At 37.3% G+C, this 16,576-nt stretch overlaps 2 protein-coding genes across 3 annotated transcripts in view; one reads left to right on the forward strand and one right to left on the reverse strand.

The window, feature by feature from the left end:
• Positions 1-5,679: 5,679 nt before the first annotated feature.
• Positions 5,680-16,576, reverse strand: part of LOC125226408 (blood vessel epicardial substance-like) — a 29,575-nt gene continuing 18,678 nt past the window's right edge. The window contains exons 6-8 of the mRNA XM_048130388.1: positions 7,772-7,945; positions 7,047-7,267; positions 5,680-5,952 (exon numbers count right to left, since the gene is read on the reverse strand). Coding sequence (XP_047986345.1) covers positions 7,068-7,267; positions 7,772-7,945 — 374 coding nt within the window. The 3' untranslated portion in view covers positions 5,680-5,952; positions 7,047-7,067. The remainder of the gene's footprint in view (positions 5,953-7,046; positions 7,268-7,771; positions 7,946-16,576) is intronic.
• Positions 8,325-10,737, forward strand: LOC125226407. 2 transcript variants are annotated; one of them, XM_048130386.1, is made up of 4 exons: positions 8,325-9,525; positions 9,829-10,007; positions 10,186-10,357; positions 10,597-10,737. In XM_048130386.1, exons 1-3 carry the CDS (start codon positions 8,502-8,504, stop codon positions 10,315-10,317), a joined length of 1,335 nt encoding a protein of 444 aa, XP_047986343.1. In that variant the 5' UTR covers positions 8,325-8,501; the 3' UTR covers positions 10,318-10,357; positions 10,597-10,737. The 2 variants fall into 2 exon arrangements, with proteins under 2 accessions (XP_047986343.1, XP_047986344.1); XM_048130387.1 differs by lacking the exons at positions 10,186-10,357; positions 10,597-10,737 and having other exon boundaries at positions 8,325-8,716; positions 9,829-9,957.

Consider the following 16,576-nt stretch of genomic DNA (forward strand, 5'->3'; position numbering starts at 1 on the left):
CATATTTCTGTCGCGTTTTTGTAGTGACGCGACAGAGCGCGTAACGTCAACGATTGTCACTTCGGCTAGGGCGGCTGTGCTTACGTTCCGTGTGCAAGCACGGTTCCAACATTTTAACCTACGGCGCGCACGTTTATATGCACGTTTCCGCACACGAAGCTAGTGTGTTCTGGTGTGTAATCGATATTATATGCCCATAACTAAATTATTAATTTTCCTTGATCTTAAAGGCTCTTACCTACCCGATTGATTTCAGTGTAACATGTAATAACCTATACTTAGTTCGAAAACAACACGAGGTTTTAAAGGCTAAGGCGAGGTATTCCCAGGCCGCTTTTATTTAGATCTGCACTTCAGCACACATTACTACAGACATTTACATAAAGTACAAAATTCAATTCAGTCATCATAATATATCTAACTTTCTTTTAATTTTAATTTCAACTTTTCTTCACACGTTGTGTCTTTGTATTATTAAGAGAGCGCTAAGTACGAGTAAATTCTGAAAGTCGATGTCTCTTCTCTTCAAGGTATAAATAAAGAGATTGCGTAGAAAAGAAAAAACAAATCTAAAATAAATGTAATAATCTTTTGGAGTAAGACTACCAATTATGTGGACTTGAATACAAGATTTGGACTAAGTACCGGTTTTTTTATTGTAATGTGTAAAAATATAAATACATTTTTATGTTTATAGTATAGTTTGAAATATTTATTACCCCACCACAACATAAAAATCCCAGTAGGTACCTACTATTTTGACGATTAATTCCTTCTCAATTCCTTTGAAGCTGCAATGTAACAAAATCTAAAACCGCACGAGGCTAGCTAGGTTGTGATGAATATTTATAATGTCAGCAAAGTGTTAAAAGCAAGCATGTGACAGATTGTCTCACACGCTTATCTATCAATTTTGCATTAGTAATAAGCTGAAATTTAATGGTAATGGCTGTAATGAACAAGATTCAAAAAAGCGCCCGTCAATGTGAGCACAACTCTATTCCGTACAATACAGATTTTCCAAGCATGCTCACTATGCTCCAAAATTTCCCTAGTTAGACTGTAAAACTGTTAACCATTATTAAAACATATGGGTTGTTTTCAAAATGTCGGACGATTTTCCTGCCTCTTATTAATGATATAATCAATTTTGTAGCTTCGCCAACTAACAGAAATGTTAACAAGCCTTCGAGTACGAATAAATAGTGCATGTTAAGTTGTTAAATGTGTTACACCTTACCTATACATTTATAATTTTAAATCTGAAATCGTTATTTATTTATCAAAAATTCACTAGCCTTTTACAATTTACTTTACACAATAAGAGCAAGGCCAATATGTTTGTAGATTTGCAAAAGACGATATCAAGAAACATACAAAATTACACCCTCTTTTACCGCAAAATAACTATGTTTTTTTGTTGTGAAGCCAACTTAATTTACCCATTTAAACGTTTTTGCAGTTTTTAAGTTAAGCATAAAGTTTTATGCCTTTGACAACTCTTTAACTTTTTAAATACGTCATAATCTATCGCAACTATTTTATGCTTTAATCTACTTCGCTTGCAGAAAAAGACGTTTGAAAAAGTTCCCAACTACACTTTTATAGAATCACTTAAGAGACAAGACATAGATATGTATTCAAGAGAGCATGCTACATTTCTTTTTAGGGTTTTTATCTTTCTCTGCAGCAAAGGCCGTGTCATCTGAGCCATTTGTTTAAAGTTGTAATCACACTACACTTTATTCTAATTTGTGAATCCTTAGATCCATACAGTATCATGAGTTTTTTCAATCGTATTACGAGAAAAAGCCTCCTAAAACGTTAATAAATTTTCATACTTTTCATTCTGCTGCCGTCATGAAAAATGTTATCATAATGGTAACCTATGAACACCTTTTTTAGGGTTCCGTAGTCAACTAGGAACCCTTATAGTTTCGCCATGTCTGTCTGTCCGTCCGTCCGTCCGTCCGTCCGCGGATAATCTCAGTAACCGTTAGCACTAGAAAGCTGAAATTTGGTACCAATATGTATATCAATCACGCCAACAAAGTGCAAAAATAAAAAATGGAAAAAAATGTTTTATTAGGGTACCCCCCCTACATGTAAAGTGGGGGCTGACATTTTTTTTCATTCCAACCCCAACGTGTGATATATTGTTGGATAGGTATTTAAAAATGAATAAGGGTTTACTAATATTGTTTTTTGATAATGTTTATATTTTACACTGAGCGTGGCCCGACACGCTCTTGGCCGGTTTTTTTATTGAAAATTTGCGTAATTTTTATAAAACGAGACTAAAATACCAGAGTACCTAAATGTAATGCAACTTTAAATAAAGTGCTCACTATCAAGTTATCCTCGACACGACAATATCTCCCACAACATGTCTCAAGTACGTTAAATACACTACTTCTATTCTGACACGATACAGTAAAGAAGCGACAACATCAACTAAACATCGATGCGACTTATTTGGGCCGCTATTGAGCGTTTCAACTGCTGCACTTTCAAACAAAATTGTTTCCTAATATGGTAAATTGCCAATAACTGACAAACGCCCAATAATTGGCCATCCTACAAAAAATTAAAAAAAAACATTCAGTCGAATTGAGAACCTCCTCCTTTTTTTGAAGTCGGTTAATTATCTTTATCTATAAGTAAACAAAGTTAAATTTTATATAAAATTACGATTACTGGCCACCTCTCAATAGGGAACTTGACTGTAGTTAAAATAAAATATTTTATACCATGCACGAAATAAAGCATCAGATATATATATAAGAAAAACATGGACAGAAGTTATTTTTAAATCCAATTTCTATTTAATTAATCAGGTAGAAATCTATAAAGTAACTGAGTTGACCGTGACGTCACTCAATTCGATTTCATATTAATTCCATATTAGCAAGTCGTTCAAATTAGTTTTGACAGTTCTTAAAAAGAAGCTGATTTGCCTAGGAGGAGTAGCCTATAACTGGCTACGTCATGTCCGTTTAGCAATATCCAGAGTTCATTGTTTGTACTAGGAGCCCAGTTATTGGAAAGAATTTCTGAATTTGGATGTAATACAACATAATGTTCAATAGTGATGCGATTGAAACGCTTCGAAATTCGACCCATTTAATGACCCCTACGAAACTTACAGATAATAGCATACAACTTGTGGTAATATCAGTATGTTTTAAAACGAAAGCGTCACTTTGATCTTATGTATCGGGCATACACAAGCACATTACGGCCTTTATCTATAGGTACATGCCGCCATCACTGAATATGAAGCACAGGACTTGTTCTATCTGTTCCAAAATCCTTTTGCTATTCCTTCCAAATACGGGTAAAAAATACACATAATAGTTATCACTTAGTAACTGAACCGATAAAATCGTTACCACCTTCCGTCACGATATTCAGTAAGAGAGATTTTACATCACTCATTTACAGTACTCATTAATTTTCGTCTATCATTTACAGAGTTGTACTTATAGAAAACATTTTGTGAGATTCATCTTCTTACGTGCACAATTTTTGTTAATGTTGTATTATTATTTTATGCCCTTACGCCGTTATTGTTTTATTTAGGTAAATATTTTGTTATTATTCAAAGGAAATTGCAGGTAGGTATAAATAAAACAATTAGGATTAGGCACTAAGGCATTCAGATAATAAACATTTTTATGCGTTATCCATTAATAAACATATTACAAGAATCTATTTTCAGGTAGGTACTTGTAACTTACAATCGCTCTCGTATTGTTGGTAATTTTAAGAAATAACCTAATCTTTTCCAAAGTTGCATGGCAACTTCAGTACTTTTTGTCATTTTGATCGTAATTTTTTTGTTAAATCAGTCTATATCATTACCTTCAACCTCATAAAATTATTTAATATCTTTCACTCATCATTTTCCATCGCTTCGTTGTAAACTCTTTCCTTTAAGTATATTGTAGATACGTTCTCAATGCCTACAATATAAAATCTGAGAAATTTAAAAATAAGTTTATTTTGAAGGGGATGCAGTATAAAATTGAAGCCAAGTCATAACTACAACAAAAATTAATAGTGGCCACAACTCTTTGGATACTTAGATGAAAATTAGAAAATGCTTACGCAACAAGGGGCACGAAAATATAACTCTGTGCTAAACAAATAGGTTTTAATATTAATTACCTATTTCGAATATAAATCCTTGTATTAACATTATAACTTTATCACGATTTAACGTCTTATTACTAATAAACAATGATTTTTATTATTAATACTTTTAGAATTCCACTTGAATTATTATCGATTTCTAGAAAATTATATTAATTTACATAGTTATTCTACAGGTGTTCTTATGTTGCTCTGTTTTACCATAGATTAAATATAAGAAAATCATACCATCCCATCGAGCCATAGATCTATGTCAAAAGTGACGCACGCCATCTACAAGTTTAGTTTAATCGAAAGCTACAAGACATTTTTTTGTGGCGCCATCTATGTGTGGTGTAGTGTATGCGCGTTCTTAGGCGGTCGCATTTTAATGTATGGAATGGTACGATATTCTTATATTTAATCTATGGTTTTACGTAATTTGTTCTGGGTGCTGTTTGAGGTGGCAACGTAACTTAAATACACGTTTACAATTAGCTTATTCTAACACACACAGACGCACTCGTCTAACGAACGTAAGAGTATCACTAGAGATCACTAAACCACCGAAATATAATAAGTATGGAATAGTAACTTATGCCCAATGATCCACAAATCTAATTGGTAACCCGGCAACAACAAGTACATCGGAGAACTATTTCAACTGCACTAAGCATGAAAATGCAGTGTAGGTACAATCAAATCAGGTTGTACAAATTATTGGCGAATAAAAATGTCATGATCTCAGAGTAAATAAGGTCAGGTAAGGTCTCAGAATAAACAAAATGTCGAATGTTGCGCTCATAAGGGATTATAGGTACCTATAACTACTCGTATTCCCAAAAACATTTCAGTAACTTAGTTGGATTCTTTGCTAACCATATATCCACAATTAGTCTACGTCTACCGCTACGTCGTGGCATTGAGAAGTAAAAAGAACCGTAAACTGAGAATGCGACAATTGGGTCATTTCTCAAAACAAAGCTACCATTTACATGCGGAAGTCTATTTCCAACTTGTCATATTAGACATTGACTACCACTTGTAAATTGTAAGTTGTAGCTCCGAGAAATGGGCCCAAGGACAAACAATAGAAGTACATTTTATGCGACTCCTATTGAAAGTTCCATATGGTTAATATCTCCTCCTACCTGCTTGTTGTAGCTGAATCATGACAAATTTTCCTCAAATCACAACACAAAAAAGTTTACTAATAGCACATTATAAACACATTAAAAGTTGATTTTCTAAGTTATTTGGTGTTACTGTTCTTAACTTATTCTATTTCGATGTACTAAACCCGTTACGCCGGGCGCCGAGCGAACGAATCAGCTTTATACTAAAGGTACTTGACAGTCGTCAGTTGCAGGAAGCTCTTTGTAATAATGGAATATGGATATTTTAATAATCTTCAATTATCAACATTTCAAGGCAGGGATCGCTGTTAAAACAAATAACTAGAGCAGCTTTCCGATTCAAAAATACGATCTTTATATGTATATAAATGAATCAATATTGCTTCTATGTATGGCCAAAATGCCCAGCCAGTACGCTCTCATGTTCAACTTACGCTTATCTTAATCGATATAAGGTGAACCTGAAAACTTCTGGTGTGTACGTAGGAAAGCAAAATACTATCCAACTGAATTTTCAATTTGCGTCATGTTATCCTATTACTTCTAATGTCTCACAATTCCACTGTGATAGTCTGAGATGTGTTTAAAAGTCCGTGGTGCAAATCGTTCGCTCGCTTGTCGGTCATGGGTGCCGCGCGGGCGGGAGGGGCGAAGAGTGAGGCGTCACCAGCGGCTCCAGCTCCTGAAATCAGCAAATATATCTTCAGAATGATCAAGAGCATTATAGATTTTGATAGGTCACCTAGTACATAGGTCACGATAGTACTCTTTATTATACTGTGCCTAAACGAAGTAGTGTTCAAAATTGAGACAGCAATATTTTTACCATTTTCGAATGGGATTAAAGCTTTAATCGCACGAGGTGTCCTTCGGTAGTTGCTACATAATACTTATTTGACGAGTTTGAGTCACATCGAGATCTCTAGAAACTTCTTGTAGTCGAACTTGGCTTTCCTAACGCGTTCATTAGGAAGCCTGGAGCTATAGCAGATTGTAGACTCACATGGACGTTTGCTACAGAATCTTGAATAGGAATTGAAGTCAACAGAAGAATACCCTTCTCTACGGCTCGTAGAAAATGTTTGCTACGGCAGAAGGCTTAAATAGTAAATACCCTGCCACGGCAGAAGCAAGCCACGCCATACGCTGCCAATGTAGCTTGTTGAAATATATTTAGTAATGAGTTCAACAGAAGAACGTCCCCAGAAGAATTCCACGGATCCTAGAAGAAGCTGGCATGAGAGGACTAAATTAATGTAATAGTATACTGACCACGGCCCTCGTCTTCTTGACTTGAACTTGACTTCCCTGCCATGGCAAGAGGAAACCACACGGTTTAGCGGACTCACAACAATTTTGTTGACAGATATTTCATAATCAAACTGTCCTGCAGTTTGGCAGAAGATTTAATGTTATTAAAAAGGGTTTATTTTGAGAATAAACGATTTATTTATTTTTTTTTTTTTTTTTAATGACCGCAGCAGGAGAACGCTCCCCAGAAGTCCGCAGATTGTAGAAGAAGCTTGCCACAGAGTCTTGAATGAAAAAGTACCTGCTGGGGCTGCGAACTTGTCACGCCACCTTAGCGAACTAGACTTCCCTGCCGCGACGGAAGGAAGCCAAATGATTTAGAGGGCTCACAGAGGACATTCACCACAATTTTGGTGAAAGAGGTTCTAGAGTCACTGTGGACTAGAGCATAAGGACGCTCCCCAGAAGAAGTTCACAGATTGTACAAGAAGCTGGTCACAGAGTCTTGAATGAAAATAAAAGTACCTGCTGGGGCCGCGGCCCTTGTCACACCGTCTCATGCGCCGCCTCAGCGAACTTGACTTCTCTGCCGCGTCGGAACGAGGCCGCACGCCGTGGCGGGCTGCGGCGACACGGCGGCTGCAGACTCGCCGACGAGGCTTGCGTGAGGAGACGAGGCACGCCGCGCCCGAACGGCGACTGGCTGAGGAACTGGCGCGCCACCATCGGCTGCCAGTATGAACTACCTGTAATACAATTAGGAAAAAAACTTTATTGTTCGCCATAATTAAAGAAAGTACAGACATGATTAACACCTTTATTAGAACTAAATAGGATCAAGACCAAGTACTGCTTATCAAATGTCAGACAGTTGAAATGCGAATTTTGAGATGCAATAATAATTACAACAACAGTCTTGTACGAAAAATCAGAGCGTACATAGTTAGATTAGACTAACAACATTCGAACAAACAAAGCGCTCTTAAACAAGCTTGTTATTTACCACGGTGGCATGGAGCAGCAATTTACTCTTGCTAGTAAAACCTGTATGACAAGAGGACGTAATAACTTCTAAATAACACACAGTATTCATCAGAAAGGTGTACTTACTCTTGTAGATCGCGTACGCCACGCGAGGCTACGCAAGCGTTCACAGGTGCCTTGTGCTGTTCCCATGATCAGACCTTCATTTACTGACTACAAATTTGTGAATTATGTATTTAAAGACAAGTGACAAGTTTTATTCTTACTCTTGCTAGTAGACCGCGTACGCCACGCCAGGCTACGCAAGCGTCCACGCGTGCCCTCGTGAACGGCGTCGACGCTGGCCGAGCGCGTCAGATGAGCAGCCCCGGCGTCGCGATCTGCCGCTCCCGCACTCAGACCTTCGCTTACTGAGTACAGCTTGTGGGTTATGTCTTTTCCTGGAACGTGAACCGGATAGTTTAGTATCTTTGCTAACGATTGTTTACACGCGCGGTTGTTTATGTTGTTAGACTCTGATTGGTACTTGATTCATCAGTAATCATAAACCACTAAGTCTAATCGTTCGCGGTAACTACGGTAGTTATGAGCACTCATTCAACTGCGTACATTATGCCTATGTAATAAGTTAAATCTTCGATATCTTTTAGTACTCAAGTATTATATTAGATACAGGTAATTTCCCTTTAATAATATGTTTATGTGGAATACTTAATATTATCTTATCATTCACTCTTTGAGTATAGCGATATCTATTTCAATGTAAAAACGGCATTTGTTATATATGACAGTAAGCTTATCTTCAGTTGTTGTCTGCATTCAATGTAATGCATACGCATAAGTGACTTGATTGCAATATTAAAAAAATCGTTATTTAATGTGCGTTGTAGCTTATATGACGCCCTAACTATGATTTCAATCCTTTAATCCATTATTATTTCATACAAACCAAACCCACTCAACATTTCTAAATTCATAGTGTATACTAAAAGTGAAATGAGTCAAGCATTCAATGTGAACCTGGAAGCATCGCTATATGGATCATCTGATGAAGATTATAGTTCAAAAAACAAAGCTGATATAAAAACTGTGGACGTCTGCGCACAACCTGATAATACGTTAGAAGATTTAGTTATCCAAGAAGAGGTTTATGAACCTAGAAAAGTCCAATCATGGCAAAGAAGAAGAAAGGGATACTATGCACCTAGAAGGTATGAATCATGGCATGGCATATCTGATAAAGATCTCGAGAAGCCAACACAAATGGAAGAAGACGACATAAGTGACACTTATGGATTACATTTACACACATCCGTCGCTTTTGAAAAGCTTGGATTGTATTTCTATGAACCGCAAAAATTATTGCTTGTTGCTAACCCTAATTTATCAAAACCAACAAGTGAACAAAAAAATAAATTAGATGTCAAAAGCAAACTTACCTCAGAAACTGATTCTGTCAAAGAAATCTCGCCTCTTGATCATTCTATAAAAGTGTTTGATGAACGCTTTTTTGGTTTTCCAAAAGAATCTATCGAATCTAAAGACGTTGTACCACTTGACAAAATAGGTGTTTTTGAAACTCGAAACTTATACACTACTATTCCTAATAAGCTATCAAATCGCACAAAACATAAAGAACAATTAGATGCTAAGAAGCAATTAATACCAGGGAAAAATGACGACGACGCCAAAGCTTCTACGTCCGATAATGAGATTAATAAATCTCAGTTCCAAAAACTGTTTATGAAAACGCTTAACAAAATTTATCACGATGCATTAGGTATACCCGAAAAAAGGCACACAACTGAGTCAGATTTGGAGTTAACAACGTATGAATTAGAAAAATTCGAAAGAAATTATATGATTATATTCAATCATGAAAACTTTCTAAGCGAACCAAAGAGACGAGGCACAGCTTTAGATGTAGCTGCGTTAGAAGATACATTCAAACAATTTCGATTTAATGTGACCACTCACAATGATCTAAAAGAAAAGGATTTGTTTACTGAATTGAAAAAATGTAAGTAAATGGGTACGGTTGCTGGTAAATTTTATTCTATCGTATCGTGTAGCAGTATACTTAAATACACAAGGGATGAGAACAAATATATGCGTTGCCATCTAAATAAATCTGATAATTATTTGTGTCAATCTTACTTTGCATCAGAAGCAAAATCCATTTTTTTTTCTATTCAATATATCAATAATTACATCAATGATGACAATTCCGACGGACTGGTGTCTATATTTTCAACATCTCCAAAATATTGAACCAATTTTGTGGATCCAGTTTTCAAACTAATGAATTTATTGTACATTTCAGTTAGTAGAAGGAACTTTAGCAGCAGCGGCTGTCTTTGCATAGCGATCCTGACTCACGGTCAAGACCACGGTTATCTGCGAGCATTTGACACGCGTTACTGCGAAAGAGACGTAATCGCGTGCTTTGACGCTCGTATTAATCCCAGTTTGGTGGGGAAACCAATCATATTCTTAATTCAGGTGAGAGTATATTTAATGCCTTCAACGTTTTTTTAAACAAGTTATTTTTTAACTCATAATACTAATTTGAAATTTGAAGATTTATTCAGAGATAGATGTTATTGCAGAAATGATTAGCTACCGCGGCGCGGATTTCTGCTTTTACATTGGTTTTAGTACAGGTATATTTCTTTTGCAGGCATGTCGGGGTCGCCAACCAGCTGCAGTTGTGGAGTCGAGAAGCCAAAGTGTACAGGAACCTGTTCACACTGTGGAACTAGATGCTGTTTACCCAACAGATAAATATCGCAGGTCCATGGACTCGATATAATCATGTTTCATAGCTCGTTCTTTGGTAGAGCCTCTATCAGGTATGTTTTACAGTAGAATATGATATTAAGTTTTCGTATGCGAATTGTGTCGATGCTCAAACGGGGCGACCAGCGAGGCATGAGTCTGTACATATACCTACTCTATGTTATACAAAATAAATGTGCGAGCGACCTTAGTGTACGCAACTGCAATCCGTCAAAAGCTTGACTACTCTAATATCAACATTAATATGTCAATATCAGACAACGCCATGTTATAATGTAGGTTCGTTTTGCAGAGTGGTGGAAGAGGGCACATGGTTCATACAAACGCTTTGCGAGCAAATAAGACTGCACGGCACGACAGACCACTTCGAGAAGCTGTGCCGAAGAGTTCGAACGATCGTTGCCCACATGGAGTATAAAGGAGCAAAACAAATGCCAGTAGTTACCACAACATTGCTCAAAAAGCTGTACCTTAAGAAGGAACTTTCTAATTCAGAATTTGATGAGATTTGGCAAAAGGCGCTTGAAAAAACGCTTGCTCTTATTCCTCCACATAGAAGAGACTTTGAGCGAATTCGTTCAATTAAAGTGCCTCGACAAAGTTCACTTCAAAGGTTTTTTTCGCAGCTACCAGAAGATTAAGTAACGCCACTTTATGATTCATACAATTTTCCATACAATAAACTATTTCGTATGTTTTAACAGTGACAGGTTGGTACAACCGAGCCTATATTTAGGTGTCCGTGCCTTCGCTTATCGAACCACTAATGAGATTAACACCTTCATAACTCGGCCCTAATCGAGTGAATTCCTCGACTAGTAGCGCCATCTGGCGCGCCAGTCAAGTACTAGTGTCGCCCGGTTACCAGCGCTCGGCTGCTTTTTCCTCAGTACGCTTTTGTAACTCGGCCGAGCAACACGTTTACAAAAGCAAGTCTTAAAAAGTTCGAGAAATTTAAAACATCGAAAAGATTATGATTACTTCTAACTTCGTGACATTCCGCTCGGTGCCTTTGGCCCAGCGACGAGACGCAGTGACCTCCTGTAGGCACCGTCATAAATACGCGGATACATATGCCTCACTCACGTGAGACTGACATGGCGTCGTCCCGTGAGACGACAGACGTCGTCCCGTGAGACGACAGACGTCGTCCTGTGAGACGACAGACGTCGTCCCATGAGACGACAGACGTCGTCCCGTGAGACGACAGACGTCGTCCCGTGAGACGAAAGATGTCGTCCTGTGAGACGACAGACATCGTCCTGTGAGACGACAGATGTCGTCCCGTGAGACGACAGATGTCGTCCCGTGAGACGACAGACGTCGTCCCGTGAGACGAAAGACGTCGTCCCGTGAGACGACAGGCGTCGTTCCGTGAGACGACAGGCGTCGTCCCGTGAGACGACATGACGTCGTCCAGTGAGATGACATGGCGTAGTCCCGTGAGACGACATGGCGTCATGCTGTGACACGACAGGCGTCGTCCAATGAGACGACATTGCATTGTCCCGCGAGACGACAGGGTTGTTCCTGTGTGGTGGCATGGAGACGATGAAGAAAATTGACAGCGATGGGACGCAGTGTAATCCTATGCACCGTCATAAAGAATATAAGGGACAAATGCCACGCTCACATAAGACGAGACAGAGCGACGTCCCGTGAGACGACATAGGTTCGTCCCTTGAAAAGTCATAGCTTCGCCTCGTGAGGTGACAGGACACAAGAGATGTCTTGAAACGACAGATGAGGTCCCATTAGATAACCTGGCCTATGAAAAGATAGGGCCCACGATCCGATAGGGCATCGCCTCATGATATGACAAAGGAGATCATTCATTGTGCAGACATGATTCGTCATTAGAGACAACATGAGTAAAGTTGTGCTGTGCGAAAAAGTACACTGTCATATAAATTGACAAGCGTCGCCCCGTAAAAGATTAAACTTTGCAGCGACTTGGAATTTGGATTTCGTTGCCCTATGCGATGATTTACGACATCCTGTGAGAACCCATTGGGTTATTACATGCTATGCACTAATTCACCTTTCGTGTCATGAGACGAGCGTTATGATCACGAGGCAAAATGTTGTATTTGTACTCGAATCTCAATGAGATTATGTCGCTTTAACATCTACTTTGCGGTAATTAGCACAACTCTTAACTAAACATACTTTGTATAAGGTATTTCTAAACATATGTACTTCGTAGAAGGTCTTTCGAATCAGAACCACAGCGTACGTGTTAACCTGAGACATACACAATTACACAGTTTAATCATTGTCTTATTAGACAAAAATCATCACGTGATGGGTTCCCATAAGTGGGGTCGTTTTATACAGGTAAAGTGAACGACATCGGCGTCGTCTCAATTGCCTAATTAGCTAATACATAATCAGCGTGGTCACCTGACCAACAGATTAATGATTGTGAGGAATGTCCAAATTTATCTCACTCGTGAATATCTGAACGGCCATAATGATGACGAATATGTGATCCAATTACTGTAAAGCAACGCCATTATTGCCAACCTAATTTGTCATGTCAACTTTTAGAATGCTCGTCATGATAGAGGTTTATTAGCAGGTTTGACGTTGTGAAAATCCACTTCCACATCTAAAAACGTGTGGGTGGAGCTTCGGTAGCAATTAACTAGCACTTTGTTGCCAGATACTAAGCGAATTAAGAAATATACATAATAGTGATGCTAAACAGAATGAAAAACCACTTTATATTACAAAGCCCTTCTTGCCTAATCAGAAAGGGAGAGGGGGCGGCGAAGATACCAATGGGAAAAAGAAAACCCTTTAATTTATGCCACTGTTTTACGCTATTCCTAGAGTGCAGATTCTTTTAAATGAATGATTAGAGCTCTAGTCTCATCAACTCACGGGCGTCAATAATTGACGCATGGTCTTGGGTCTTGATACGGACTTTAGAAATGCAGAAGAACCACTCAGGTACTTAGCAAATGTTGACTGTTAGCTACAAAATAACTTACCGCAAAGGAAAATTCTTGTACTAGGCTCATTACTATGTGAAACCTGGATATTCGTCTGTATTTCAGCAAACTTATAGCTGTCCGGCTGAAACATCCAGTCGGACTAATGGCGGATAATGTTCCAGTATATGTTGTTCAGTATACCGAACTGACAAAAGTATTACTTCTGTAACAATCGACCCAGTAGAGACTTCTGAACCAATTCATTTAGAAATAAAAAGCTACAGCTCGGAAAGTTTTCTAAGTACGATATATACATATATGTACTACAAATTGACCTCAAACTGCCGTTAATCGACCAACGGTTAGAATACTCAATCATGCATTATTACTAACGTTAGCTAGATCAAGGTTACAGACAATCCTTGAAGAGGTTAATTACAAAGACAACAAACTCGTACCGGAAATCTGACTCCCAAATATATACGATATTTTGTGGATAGTTTGGCAAAATGACTTAAAGGATATGTTATTTAGTACAATAGCATTTTAGTATGCCTTGTTGCATTGTTACTCAGGACGGACTCTCGTCGTAAAAGGATTTGTCGGTTACCCAGTTCGATGGCGTAATGTTACGAATCCTATGTTTCTATAAATAACTAACGAATTAGATTAAAGAGACGACCGAACAATATTCTCAAACTATTTACAGCGAAGAACTATGGCTTACATCTCTTGACCGAAGTAAATGAAGTTGGTCCTAAACTTAAACAACTACACAAAACAAAGCAAGAAAGAGTGTAGGTAAATTGTATTCAAAGTGCTTATTTGTTGTATGAGTATGATATATCGAAAACACTTTAAGCTCATTAAAACCAATAGGGCAATACATTTTCCAAGAGAAGCCGATTTTCACAATTTGCTAAGGCACTCTTATGGATAAAATGTTGAAAGGTAGTCACTGAATGTAGAGGCCTGTTTCTGAAATAATAAATTAAACGGAAATTGAAGGATGAATCTCTTTCAATTTTAGAACACAGTTTCCTCTTACAAATAAAGAGGCGCTCGCATCCTAAAATTATCGCCCGCTACTGCGGTATTACTAACAGAAAGTTCCCGTTTATTTCATATGACAAATGTTTTCTGAATAGGTCTCTGGGACCTAGAGAGATTAACAGAAGTTGTATATTTACAATTAACTTTTGGAACTCCATTAGCGCGTTGTAGGATCGATACATATTTCCGCAGTTGATTACTAAGCGCCATTTATTAGAATTTTGCGGCGCGACTATTTGTCAGTAGCAGAGTAGACGCCACAACTTATTCAAAAACGGTTCGTAAGGTCAGAGGACGAGTCCCAGTCCCAATTAAATTTAGTATAAGGAACTAGAAATATGATGTTTATAACATTACTGTGCTTATGACTTAATTTAGAAGACTTCGGACTCCTAATATACCTGACATACAAGAATTTGTTAGGACACTCATAAAAGGGAGCGCAGATTCTAGGCAAAATGGGTTTCTAGTGGTAACAGAAAACTTAAAATTATTGCCGTTTAAATAGATATTGATGAACTATATTTATCAGAAGTAAGGTCTTGAAACCTAAATGAAATATAAAAGCTCAGCGCTTAAGGTACGCAGTACTTATAGCTACGATATTTTGACCTATTGGTCTCGGATGACAGGCAAGTGTAAATACCATTGTCATCGTCCGTAGCGCTACATGCTACAGCCGTGCGCACGTACGACTTTTAAGAAAATTCTAATTATATGCCATACGATAAATAAATAATTGTCATCTCGATATAATTGTAGAATCAGGTATTACACTACATAACAGTTGGATCTTGTTTGTGGGAAGTCCCGCTGCATATGGATTTTGGGAAATAAGCAAGAATACAGTAAATATTAACCCGTATGTTTATGTGTATACATCAGTTTATAAAGAACGTGAGACATTTATATTATTCGCACAAAAGAGCAATATAGAATATATTGCTTTGCAATTTGGTGATAAATTACGAAAGTTCTGAAAAGAAAACTATGTATTTACTATCTTAAGCTGATGACTGAATTTTTATTATAAATGGGTAATCGTACATCATTAACCCTTATTTGAAGAGTTATCTGTCGTCTTACATTCTTATTAGAATATCGAAATGGACTAAAGAGCCATAAGTCGTAATGTTTTAGAATTACTAGCTCACGAATCGTACAATTTTGCCTTTATGAATTCGGCTAGTCAGCACATAAGTCATAAAAATGATAAGTCTAAAAATATATGCATCACATATTCATAATTATTCAAACACAAATTAAATATTTCAAATATCGAAAAAAGCATACTAGCTAGACATAGTAAAAGACTAAATAAAGTTGACGCGTACAGTGTAGAGAGGATTCCCGCATTAACATTCATGTATATTCAAGGAAGTATCAAAGTCAATTTAATTAGAAATAATTGCCTTCATTTGATCTTCGCCTAAGTATGTGTGACTCATTAGATCATTGATTCGTTTCAATCGCTTGTATCCCAAAGCTTTTTGCTCAGTTGACCCATTTTAATTTAATAGGAAAAATTTGCATAGTTTCCGTTCTCGTAAAGACTTTGAGTAGGAGCTTACCTTTTATTATATGGATCCTTAGCTAACCATGGCCATGGTATTGTCAATTCAGTCAGAAGCCGAAAATGTATTATCATCTTATTTGCAGTTTTGCTACCAGTCCAGCAGTAACGCATACATTATCGTGATGTGGGTATACATTACAAATTAACATATGATAGCGTGCAATTTCTTCCAACAAGCGTTCATTTCAATTGTTTTGGCAAATGTATATTTCATATACAGAATTCATAGCACATTATGCTATGGGAAATGTTGACATTTGGCAGTGGGCTATGTAAGACAATGTTTAAGCTATGTCAATATTGCTTATTACTCAGTATACTAACAATAATATGTGCATATTCGGAGATACATATAGGCGTATTACTTATGGTACAGTAATCAATTTACATGAAAAATACATAATGTCATAATGCTCATGGCAGTGCTATGATATAATTGTGTATTATAGTTACATGATATAATTATAGTTATCTTAAGCAGAAGAAGACTAGTATCTTGGTGAATTTATAAGTCAAAAAACATGTATATGATCTTGTTCTGACTAGGGACTGTTGTAAGGGAAACGCGAGACAAATTTAGCCGACGTTGAGGTAACACCCATTGATGAAGGGGAAGCTCTTCAGAGTTTGGGTTGCTACAGATATTTTCTCACAAAAATGTTATTGAAATAACAGGTTTTATTTCCGTAAATATTGTAATACCG

Source organism: Leguminivora glycinivorella, chromosome 5 (assembly GCF_023078275.1).
Source record: "Leguminivora glycinivorella isolate SPB_JAAS2020 chromosome 5, LegGlyc_1.1, whole genome shotgun sequence".
Classification (NCBI taxonomy): Eukaryota; Metazoa; Arthropoda; class Insecta; order Lepidoptera; family Tortricidae; genus Leguminivora; species Leguminivora glycinivorella.